Consider the following 12,160-nt stretch of genomic DNA (forward strand, 5'->3'; position numbering starts at 1 on the left):
GGGAGATGGGGAGGGGGGGGGGGAGGAAGTGAGAAATGCCTGGACTAACTTTCTTTTCTTCTGTTTTCCCCCAGCACTGGTCAGCCTGTGTGAAAAGATGCACAGAGGCAAGAATAGACTGGGCATCAAATCAAATTGCACTTGTGTTGACAGAGTTAAGAACCGGGTTCTCAAAGCTGCTGTGGTGGCTGTGGTGAACAAGAGTGTGAAGGTAACGACTGACTTCACACCCATAATTCAAAAGAGTCAAGAGTGTTTTATTGTCATATGTCCCAAACAGAACAGTGGGACTCTTACATGCAGCAGAATATGTAACATATGTAATCTGTAATATATTTATAAATATACACTCACATATATGTGTATATATGTGTATATATATATATATATATCTATATATATATATAAATATAAATATATATACACACACACACATGCGTGTGTGTATGTGTATATATGTGTGTGTGTGTATATATATATATATAGTTTTAGTAACATATATATATAGAATCATTACCTCACCACCTTTTATAACTTTAGACAGACACAAACAGCTGGAGTAACTCTGGAGCAGCATCTCTGGAGAGAAGGAATCTGTGACGTTTCAGTTCGAGACTCCCATGGCCCAAAACGTCACCCATTCCTTCTCTCCAGAGATGCTGCCTGACCCGCTGAGTTACTCCAGCTGTTTGTGTCTGTCTTCGGTTTAAACCAGCATCTGCAGTTCCTCCCTGCACATTTTATACCTTTAGTTTTAGCTTCACAGATACAGCGCGGAAACAGACCCTTCGGCCCACCGATTCCATGCCGACCATGTTATTTCACTTGCACACTAGGGGCAATTTACAGATGCTAACTAACCAACACACCTGAGGGTAGACACAAAATGCTGCTGTAACTCAGCGGGCCAGGCAGCATCTCTGGAGTAAAAGAATAGGTGACGTTTCGGGTCGGGACCCTTCTTCAGAATCAATGTTGTGTTTTGACCCGAATCGTCACCTATTCTTTTCCCCCGGGGATGCTGCCTGACCCGCTGAGATACTCCAGCAATTTGTATCTGTCTTCGGTACAAACCGACATCTGCAGTTCCTTCCCACACATTTAACCTACAAACCTGCACGACCTTGGGATTGGGGAGGAAACCATCTTTGACCTTCTCTCTGCCGGCGGCCATCTTCTTTGACCTTCTCTCTGCCGGCGGCCATCTTCTCTGACCTTCTCTCTGCCGGCGGCCATCTTCTTTGACCTTCTCTCTGCCGGCGGCCATCTTCTTTGACCTTCTCTCTGCCGGCGGCCATCTTCTTTGACCTTCTCTCTGCCGGCGGCCATCTTCTTTGACCTTCTCTCTGCCGGCGGCCATCTTATTTGACCTTCTCTCTGCCGGCGGCAATCTTCTTTGACCTCCTCTCTGCCAGCGGCCATCTTCTTTGACCTTCTCTCTGCCGGCGGCCATCTTCTTTGACCTTCTCTCTGCCGCCGCGCTGCACCCGGAGAAAACCCACGTGGTCACGGGGAGAACGTGCAAACTCCACACAGGAGTTAGATTCAAGCCCGCGTCTCTGGCTCCTGTGAGGTAGCAGCTCTAACGCCTTGCCAATGTGCCACCTCTGCTAATTCTGGCAGCATCTACTTCCTTGTTTTAAAAAAGAATGATAGTGAAGAAAAAAGAAGCTTGCGCTATTTTTTTTTTGCAACGTCGAAATATTACAACGGGCTGTCGCAGAGTAATAGAACAGCACCATGTGCTGAACATGATACCAAGTTAGACTAATCCCTTCTGCCCGCATGTGTTCCAAAGCCCTCCATTCCCTGGAGGTTCACGTGCAAATCTAAAAGCCTCTCAATGTCACTACTGTTTCTGCATCCAGCACCACCCCTGCCAGCTTGTTCCAGGCACCTCAAACATTCCTTCTCTCACTTTAAAGCTCTGACCTCTAGCATTTGACATTCCCACCCATGGGGAGGGGTGGGGGTGGGGGGGGGGAGGAGAAGTTTCTGACTGTCTAAACTATCTAAGCCCCTCATCATTTTGCAAACTTCTGACAGGTCTCTTCTCGGCCTCCGACGCTCCAGAGAAAATGATCTATGTTTGTCCAACCTCTCCTTACAGCTGAAGTCCATCAGTCCGAAGAAGGACGTCACCCATTCCTGCTCTCCAGAGATGCTGCCTGTCCCGCTGAGTTACTCCAACATCTCCTAGTTGCCAATACCTTCTAATCCAGGCAGCATCGTGGCGAACCACTTCTGCACCCCCCCCCAAAGTCTACACATCCAGTAATGGGGGTGACTAAAACTGCATGCATTGCTCCAAATGCAGCCTAACCAAGTTTTATAGAGCTGCAACGAAACCTCCTGACTCTTATACTCAATGCCCATAAAGCTATCATGTACGCATGTGGCATGCTTGCCGTCATGCGTACATGATAGCTTTGTGACGTTGGGTGGCATGGTGGCACAGCGGTAGTGTTGCTGCATTACAGCGCCGGAGACCCGGGTTCAATCCTGACCATGGGTGCTGTCTGCACGGAGTTTGTACGTTCTCAACGTGTCCTGCGTGGATCTCCGGTTTCCTCCCACGCTCCAAAGACCTACTGGTTTGTGGGTTAATTGGCTTGGTATAATTGTAAATGGTCTCCAGTGTGTGTGGTGTAGTGTTGGTGTGCGGGGATCGCTGGTCGGCGCGGACTCGGAGGGCCGAAGGGCCTGTTTCCGTGATGTTTCTCTAAACTAAACTAAACTAAGTTAATCGGCCAGGGTTGTTTTTCTGACATGGGCCATCGCGTTTTGCACAGAGCGCTAACATTTTGTTCTGCGCTCCTTATTCGCAGTTACAGACAGAGGTCAAAGTGGAAGGGACAAACTCGGTGACATCTGGAGATAAGTCTGCCAAGACTAAGTTAACATCTGAGCACAGCCAAGGGTCCAACAGCAACCACTCCTGCTCCCAGTCACCACTGCACTGGCTGGCAGAGCTGGCCACACGCAAGGCAAAGGAAGAAGCAAACGGTAAGGAAAACAGAGGACAAGCAGGGCTCGAGGGGCCTGAACTACAGGGAGAGGTTGAGCAGGCTGGGACTCTATTCCTTGGAGCGCAGGAGGACGAGGGGTGATCTTATAGAGGTGTGTAAAATCACGAGAGGAATAGATCGGCAGTCCCTTGCCCAGAGTAGGGGAATCGAGGACTGGAGAACGTAGGTTTAAGGTGAGGGGGAAAAGAGTTAATCGGAAGGCAGGCAGCATTTCTGGAGAGAAGGAATGGGTGACGTTTCGGGTGGATACCCTTCTTCAGACTGAGGAAACTGTCCCTGAAACTGGAAGTGTGGTTTTCACACTTCCGTACCTCTTAGACAATAGACAATAGACAATAGGTGCAGGAGGAGGCCATTTGGCCCTTCGAGCCAGCACCACCATTCAATGTGATCACGGCTGCTCATTCTCAATCAGTACCCCGTTCATGCCTTCTCCCCGTACCCCCTGACTCCGCTATCCTTAAGAGCTCTATCTAGCTCTCTCTTGAATGCATACAGAGAATTGGCCTCCACTGCCTTCTGAGGCAGTGAATTCCACAGATTCACAACTCTCTGACTGAAAACGTTTTTCCTCATCTCCGTTCTAAATGGCCTACCCCTTATTCTTAAACTGTGGCCCCTGGTGGGGAAGGGGAGAAGAGGGAGCGACCGGGGTGAGTGTTTGGCTAAAGAGTGTTTGAATAAAAAAGGTGAGTTTTGAACTTTTTAAACCTGAAACACTTTTTCTGATTTGATATAAATTTTCTCGGATCTGGACCCGAAACGTCACCCATTCCTTCTCTCCAGAGATGCTGCCTAACCCGCTGAGTACAGAATAGTGAAAGTCTCGGATAGAGTGGATGTGGAGAGGATGTTTCCACCAGTGAGAGAGTCTGGGACTAGAGGTCATAGCCTCAGAATTAAAGGGCGTACTTTTAGGAATTTCTTTCGTCAGAGGGTGGTGAATCTGCAGAATTCTTTGACACCGAAGGCTGTGGAGGCCAAGTCAGTGGATACATTTAAGACAGAGATAGATAAATTCTTGATAAGTGCAGATGTCAGGGGTTATGGGGAGAAGGCAGGAGAATGGGGTGGAGTAGACTTGATGGGCCGAATGGCCTAATTCTTCTCCTATCACTTATGATATTATAACAGATTGGTTGATGTCGTTTGACAACCGAATTCTAGCAATGATATTTTCTACTTAATCACTTTAGATTCACAGAGTCTTTCATCCCAACTCGTTCCTGCTGACCAAGATACCCCTTCGAAGCTAGACCCATTTGCTCACGTTTGGCCCATATCATTCTAAACCTCTGTGTAGGAAAGGAACTGCAGATGCTGGTTTACCACGAAGATAGACCCAAGATGCCCGAGCAAGTCAGCAGGTCAGGCAGCACTTCTGGAGAAAAGGAATAGAGATTTTCTCCAGAGATGCTGCCTGACCCGCTGAGTTACTCCAGCATTTTATTGTCTATCTTTCCATTGAACCTTTTTTCTCCAAGTACCTGTCTAAATATCGAAGACAGACACAAAATGCTGGAGTAACTCAACGGGGCAGGCAGCATCTCTGGAGAGAAGGAATGGGAGACGAAATGAGAGAAGTAAATAGCTAGATGTTGTTATAGTACCTTGATGGGCTGAATGACCTAATTCTGCTCCTGTAAGTTATGAATCAGAGTCATACAGCATGGAAACAGGCCCTTCAGTCCTGCTAGCCCATGCCGACCAACATGCCCCATCTACACTAGTTCTACTTGACTGCATTTTAGTCCATATCCCTCTAAACATTATTAGGTAGACACAAAATGCTGGAGTCCCCTCCCCTCCACCCCACCTCACAACCCAGAGCAGTGCTGAACTCCCGAACCAGGGGCCACACAGCCTTAAGAATAAAGGGGAGGAACGCCGTTTAAAACTGAGGTGAGAAAAAACTCTTTCACCCAGAGAGTTGTGAATCTGTGGAATTCTCCGCCACAGAGGGCAGTGGGGGCCGATTCACTGAATGAATTTAAAAGAGAGTTAGATAGAGCTCTAGGGGCCAGCGGAATCAAGGGATATGGGGGGAAGGCAGGCAGGGGTTACTGATTGTGGATGATCAGCCATCACAGTGAATGGCGGTATCACAAAATGCTGGAGTAACTCAGCGGGTCAGGCAGCATCTCAGGAGAGAAGGAATGGGTGACGTTTCGGGTCGAGACCCTTCTTCAGACTGATGTCAGGGGAGGGGGCGGGACAAAGACAGAATGTAGTCGGAGACAGGAAGACTAGTGGGAGAACTGGGAAGGGAGAGGGGGATGGAGAGGGGCTATCTGGTTAAAATCTCTAAATCTTTAAAATCTCTCTAAAGCTTTCCTCTCCATGTACCTGTCCAAAGTCTCTTTTCGTGGGAGTAGGTAACGTTTGAGAGTCTCTGGGGTGGATATTTTACAAAATGTTGCTGGGAGCTCAGTTGATTGGATCACTGTTCTCGGCAGAGGCAGCAGATGTTCTGTGTCACAGACCCAGTAGCAGGTCGTCCAGAAGCCCCGTGGACCAGGAGTCTAGGACGACTGAGCACTGCTCAACCCTGTGCGACCTGCTCACCACCACGGCGGGGAAACTACGCCTGGGATCCACGGACGCTGGCATCGCCTTCGCTCCAGTCTACACAACACTGAACAGCGTAAGCACGGGCCTTTACTCTAGAGACGCAGCGCGGAGACGGGCCCTTCGCCACTGCGTCCGCGCCGACCGGCGGTCCCCGCGGCACCAACACTACCCAGCACGCACTGGGCGGCACCAACACTACCCAGCACGCACTGGGGGGCACCAACACTACCCAGCAGCCACTGGGCGGCACCAACACTACCCAGCACGCACTGGGGGACACCAACATTACCCAGCACCCACTGGGAGGGCACCAACATTATCCAGCACCCACTGGGGGGCACCAACACTACCCAGCACGCACTGGGCAGCACCAACACTACCCAGCACCCACTGGGCGGCACCAACACTACCCAGCACGCACTGGGGGGGCACCAACACTACCCAGCACCCACTGGGCAGCATCAACACTACCCAGCACGCACTGGGGCGCACCAACACTACCCAGCACCCACTGGGCGGCATCAACACTACCCAGCACGCACTGGGGGGCACCAACACTACCCAGCACGCACCGGGGGGGGCACCAACACTACCCAGCACCCACTGGGGGCACCAACACTACCCAGCACGCACTGGGCGGCACCAACACTACCCAACACCCACTGGGCGGCACCAACACTACCCAGCACGCACTGGGCGGCACCAACACTACCCAGCCCCAACTGGGGGACAATTTTACATTCATACATCCTCACAGAGCCAATGAACCTACAAACCTGTACGTCTTTGGAGTGTGGGAGGAAACCGAAAATCTCGGAGAAATCCCACGGGGGGGGGGGGGGGGCGTACAAACTCTGCGCAGACGAGCACCCGTGGTCAGGATCGAGCCCGGCGCTGTAAGATAGCACCTATATTACTACTGAGGGCATGCAGCGTAGGTTCACGAGGATAACTCCCGGAATGGCGGGACTGTTGTACGTTGAAAGACTGGAGCGACTGGCCTTGTATTACACTGGAATTTAGAAGGATGAGAGGGGATCCTATTGAAACATATAAGATTATTAAGGGGTTGGACACGTTAGAGGCAGGAAACATGTTCCCGATGTTGGGGGAGTCCAGAACAAGGGGCCACAGTTTAAGAATAAGGGGTAGGCCATTTAGAACGGAGATGTGGAAAAACTTTTTCACTCAGAGAGTTGTGAATCTGTGGAATTCTCTGCCTCAGAAGGCAGTGGAGGCTAATTCCCTGGATGCATTCAAGAGAGAGTTAGATAGAGCTCTTAATGATAGCGGAGTCAGGGGGTATGGGGAGAAGGCAGGAACGGGGTACTGATTGAGAATGATCAGCCATGATCACGGTGAATGGCGGTGCTGGCTGGAAGGGCCGAATGGCCTCCTCCTGCACCTATTGTCAATTGTGCCGCCCTAACTGTGGGCGTAGAATGGGTCTTCCTCAGGCTGACCATCTGGGGAGTTCATGAGGGATCAGGTGCGTGGTCAGTACCACTGCCTGGTCAGTCTCATCCCACAGCACAGGAGCATGAATGTTGAATCCCAAACATCCCAACCAGCTACCTGGGTTGCAAACTATGTCCTCGCCGGAGTTTAGAAGGGTGAGGGGGGACCTCATGGAAACTTAACAAACAGTGAAAAGCTTGGTCAGAGCGTCCGTGGAGAGGATGTCCAGCAAGGTTGGCCGTACCTCGGCCGTGTTGCAAACAGGTCGTGCAGCTGTTCAATGCACGAGGTTATAGTCATAGAGTGATACAGCATGAAATCAGGCCCTTCGGCCCAACTTGCCCACACCGGCCAACTACACTAGTCCCACGTACCCGCGTTTGGTCCATATCCCTCCAAACCTGTCCTATCCATGTACCTGTCTTAACTGTTTATTAAACGATGGGATAGTCCCTGCCTCAACTACCTCCTCTGGCAGCTTGTTCCATACACCCATTGCCATTTGTGTGAAAAATGGTACCCATCGAATTCCTATTAAAAGTTTTCCCCTTCACCTTAAACCTACGCCCTCTTGTCCTCGATTCCCCTACTCTGGGCGATTCTGTGCGTCTACCTGATCTATTCCTCTCATGATTTTGTACACCTCTATAAGATCACCCCTCATCCTCCTGCGCTCCAAGGAACAGAGCCCCAGTCGACTCAATCTTTCCCTGTAGCTCAAGGTTTCAGGGTCAGTTTATTGTCACATGTACCATTTTAAGGTACAGTGAAATTCGAATTACCATACAGCCATACTAAAAAAAAGCAACAAGACACACAACCACATAGAAGTTAACAGAAACATCCAGCACAGCGGATTCCCTGAAATGTTGAAAGACTGGAGCGACTAGGCTTGTATACACTGGAATTTAGAAGAATGAGAGGGGATCTTATCGAAACGTATAAGATTATTAATGGGTTGGACACGTTAGAGGCAGGAAACATGTTCCCAATGTTGGGGGAGTCCAGAACCAGGGGCCACAGTTTAAGAATAAGGGGTAGGCCATTTAGAACGGAGATGAGGAAAAACTTTTTCAGTCAGAGAGTTGTGAATCTGTGGAATTCTCTGCCTCAGAAGGCAGTGGAGGCCAGTTCTCTGAATGCATTCAAGAGAGAGCTAGATAGAGCTCTTAAGGATAGCGGAGTCAGGGGGTATGGGGAGAAGGCAGGAACGGGGTACTGATTGAGAATGACCAGCCATGATCACATTGAATGGTGGTGCTGGCTTGAAGGGCCGAATGGCCTCCTCCTACACTTATTGTCTATTGTCCCTCACTGTGATGGAAGGCAATAAAGTCCAATTGTCTTTCTCTTGTATTCTCCCGCGGTCGGGGCAGTAGAACCATCCGAAGTCGGGGCGGTCGGAGCTCACGCGGCTTGGTGTTTTCGATGTCGGTCTCTGACCAGAGACCCCGTGCTCTGCGATGTTAAAGTCCCACAGACTCCCGCGGTGGAGCTCAGAGGTCGATCCCTGGCAAAGGGATCGCGAGCTCGGCGATGGTAAGTCGGTAGACTCCTACCGTGCAACTCTCGAAATCGGTCCCCAGCAAAGGCCGCTAACTCCCCGATGTTAGGACTCAGTGCGGACGGAGATACGATATGGAAAAAAAAATCGCATTCCGTCGAGGTAAGAGATGAGAAAAAGTTTCCCCCAACTCCCCCCGCCCCACCCCCCACACAAAACAAGCTAAAAAACACTAAAAACACACACTTAACTCACAGAAACAAACAACAAAAGAAAGAAGGGGACAGACAGACTGTCGGGGAGGCAGCCATTGCTGGCGCCACCTGGTGGTCCTGGCAACATCCTCGTTCTGAAAGGTTCTAAAGTGAGTCTGCTCTTTCTGACACCACAGTGCAGCATGGCGTCGCGGAGCATGCCGAGCATCCTGGACAACATCATCGCTTCAGTGGTGGAGAAGAAGATTCCGCTCACCAAGCCACCGAGGCAGCGACCGGAGGTTCAGCTGGAGAGACCGTCTCCGGAGAGAGAGTCTAACCCCTTCCCCGTGCAAAGCGAAGAACTCAACTCCACTCTTCATTGCTCCTGGCTCTCCAAGGGCTGTTTCCCATGGATACAAGACCCAAGCAACGAGAACAACTGGAGATTCTTCCGGGAATACTGGATTAAAGGGCTGGTGAGAAATGCCTCAATTTAACCTGTTTAGTTTATTGTCACGCGCACCGAGGTACAGTGAAAAGTCTTTTGTTGCGTGCGTGCTATCCAGTCAGCGGAAAGACTATACGATCGTGGCTGATCTATCTTTCCCTCTCAACCCCATTCTCCTGCCTTCTCCCTGTAACCTTTGGCACCCTTAATCAAGAACGTGCCAGTCTCTGCTTTTAAAACTACACCTCCACCACTGTCTGTGGCAATGAATTCCTCAGAAGCACCACCCTCTGGCTAAAGAAATTCTTCCTCATCTCATTTACCATTGTACAGGTACGTCCTTTTATTCTGAGGCTGTGCCCTCTGGTCCTAGACTCTCCCACTAGTGGAAACATCCTCCCCGCATCCGCTCTATCCAAGCCCCTGTGGTGAGGAGCCTGCAGTGGTCAGTAGTCCTGGAAGATTGATCCCTGGGATGGCAGGACTTTCATATGAAGAAAGACTGGATAGACTAGGCTTATACTCGCTGGAATTTAGAAGACTGAAGGGGGATCTTATTGAAACATATAAAATTCTTAAGGGGTTGGAGAGGCTAGATGCGGGAAGATTGTTCCCGATGTTGGGGAAGTCCAGAACCAGGGGTCACAGCTTAAGGATAAGGGGGAAGTCTTTTAGGACCGAGATGAGAAAACATTTCTTCACACAGAGAGTGGTGAGTCTGTGGAATTCTCTGCCGCAGAAGGTAGTTGAGGTCAGTTCATTGGCTATATTTAGGAGAGGGAGTTAGACGTGGCCCTTGTGGCTAAAGGGATCAGGGGGTATGGAGAGAAGGCAGGTACAGGTTACTGAGCTGGATGATCAGCCATGATCATATTGAATGGCGGTGCAGGCTCGAAGGGCCGAATGGCCTACTCCTGCACCTATTTTCTATGTTTCTATGTTTACCATTGTACAGGTACGTTCTTTTATTCTAAGGCTGTGCCCTCTGGTCCTAGACTCTCCCACTAGTGGAAACATCCTCCCCGCATCCGCTCCATCCAAGCCCCCCGTGGTGAGGAGCCTGCACTGGTCAGCGGTCCTGGAAGACATCCTGTAACCGTGTGGGTTTCCCCCAGGCGCTACTCACGCTCCCTTTCCAAGCACACCCTGGCAGGGTCAGAACCTCGGAAGGCCACAGTCAGCCGGCTTCGCCCGACCCCTGACAGCTTGCCGAGAATGCCCATCGTGGCCACGCTCAGGGGCAGACTCAGGACCAAGTTTCCCGATGTCATAGAAACATAGAAAATAGGTGCAGGAGTAGGCCATTCAGCCCTTCGAGCCAGCACCGCCACTCAATATGATCATGACTGATCATCCAGAATCAGTACCCCGTTCCTACTTTCTCCCCAAATCCCTAGATTCCGTTAGCCCGCAGAGCTATATCTAACTCTCTCCTGAAAACATCCAGTGAATTGGCCTCCACTGCCTTCAGTGGCAGAGAATTCCACAGATTCACAACTCTCTGAGTGAAAAAGTTTTTCCTCATCTCAGTTCTAAATGGCCTACCCCTTATTCTTAAACCGTGACCCCTGGTTCTGGACTCCCCCAACATGGGGAACATTTTTCCTGCATCTAGCCTGTCCAATCCTTTAATAATTACATGTTGTTTCTATAAGATCCCCTCTCATCCTCCTAAATTCCAGTGAATATAAGCCCAGTCGATCCATTCTTTGTCCCAATATGGCTACGCTCGGCTTGGCCGACCCCGCATCGTCGCCATAACAACGGGGCCTTCATGGTCAGGTCAAGAACCTTGCACTCACAACACCTGGGACTCGAGAATGGCGCCAGTAACTGATGTCTCAGTGTAGTACTTGTACTGCACCTGAGGTACTTATCTAAGATTTATCTGAGTGCTTATGTACAGCGATACTTGTACTGAACTGTATACAAAAACAAATACCGCTGTATGTGTAGGAAGGAACTGCAGATGATGGTTTACACCGAAGATAGACACAAAATGCTGGAGTAACTCAGCGGGACAGGCAGCGTCTCTGGAGAGAAGGAAAGGGTGACGTTTTGGGTCGAGACTGAAGGAGGGTCTCGACCAGGAACGTCACCCATTCCTTCTCTCCAGAGATGCTGCCTTTCCCGCTGAGTTACTCCAGCGTTTTGTGTCTACCTTCCGAATTGCACTGTAGCTCGGTACATGTGACAATATTGTACCGTTGCACTCGGCCTCGCATCCCCTCCTGCGTTGAGGAAGGGGGAGGGACCTGATCGCCTCGCAGCTGAGGAGAGTTATGTTCCTCAGGAAGCTCTTCAGGAAGGCCGGCTCCATCCTGGGGGTCGGTGGTCCATTCATGGGGGAGGTGGTCTTGGAGGGGAGGATGCTCCTCAAACTGCGGAGCATCCTGGACAATACGGCTCACCCCCCTCCATGACACACTGGTCAACCTGAGGAGCACCTTCAGCAACAGACTGGTCCCACCAAGATGCAGCACAGAACGCCACAGGAGATCCTCCTTCCCTGTGGCTATCAAACTGTACAACTCCTCCCTCTTCTGTCGTGGGGTAGACTGCCCTTCCCAATCCATGCACATCCCCAATCCTTTCCACTCCTCACTTTAATTTCACGTTTGGTGCGCCTTGTGTTTTTTATAACAGTTGGCTGATTAATTGCCCTCCTGGGATGAATAGAGTGCGGTCGTCTCGTACGGTTTTGGCGGTGCGCTGACTGCTGTGTGTTTTTTATTCTGTAGCCGGTGCTGGTGTCTGGGGTGCTGGTGGCGACAGACAGTAACTCCTGGGGCCCGGAGTGCTTGCGGCAGGACCTGGGGGAGCAGAGTGTGAGCTTGGTCAATTGCAGGGACCAGTCGGTGCTTACCAGAGCCAGGAGCAAGGAGTTCTGGGAGGGATTCAAGGCCAACAACTCCAGTGAGTAGCTCAGCGTCACCGTCGCGTTTAGTTCCGA

The 12,160-nt window shown here is 50.6% G+C and overlaps 1 protein-coding gene across 1 annotated transcript in view; it reads left to right on the plus strand.

Annotated features, from left to right (window-relative positions):
• LOC144610285 (putative JmjC domain-containing histone demethylation protein 2C) overlaps positions 1-12,160 on the plus strand; it is a 50,952-nt gene that overhangs the window by 16,347 nt on the left and 22,445 nt on the right. Inside the window, exons 8-12 of the mRNA XM_078428874.1 lie at positions 75-211; positions 2,829-3,006; positions 5,486-5,673; positions 8,954-9,235; positions 11,949-12,123. Coding sequence (XP_078285000.1) covers positions 75-211; positions 2,829-3,006; positions 5,486-5,673; positions 8,954-9,235; positions 11,949-12,123 — 960 coding nt within the window. The remainder of the gene's footprint in view (positions 1-74; positions 212-2,828; positions 3,007-5,485; positions 5,674-8,953; positions 9,236-11,948; positions 12,124-12,160) is intronic.

Source organism: Rhinoraja longicauda, chromosome 36, assembly GCF_053455715.1.
Source record: "Rhinoraja longicauda isolate Sanriku21f chromosome 36, sRhiLon1.1, whole genome shotgun sequence".
Classification (NCBI taxonomy): Eukaryota; Metazoa; Chordata; class Chondrichthyes; order Rajiformes; family Arhynchobatidae; genus Rhinoraja; species Rhinoraja longicauda.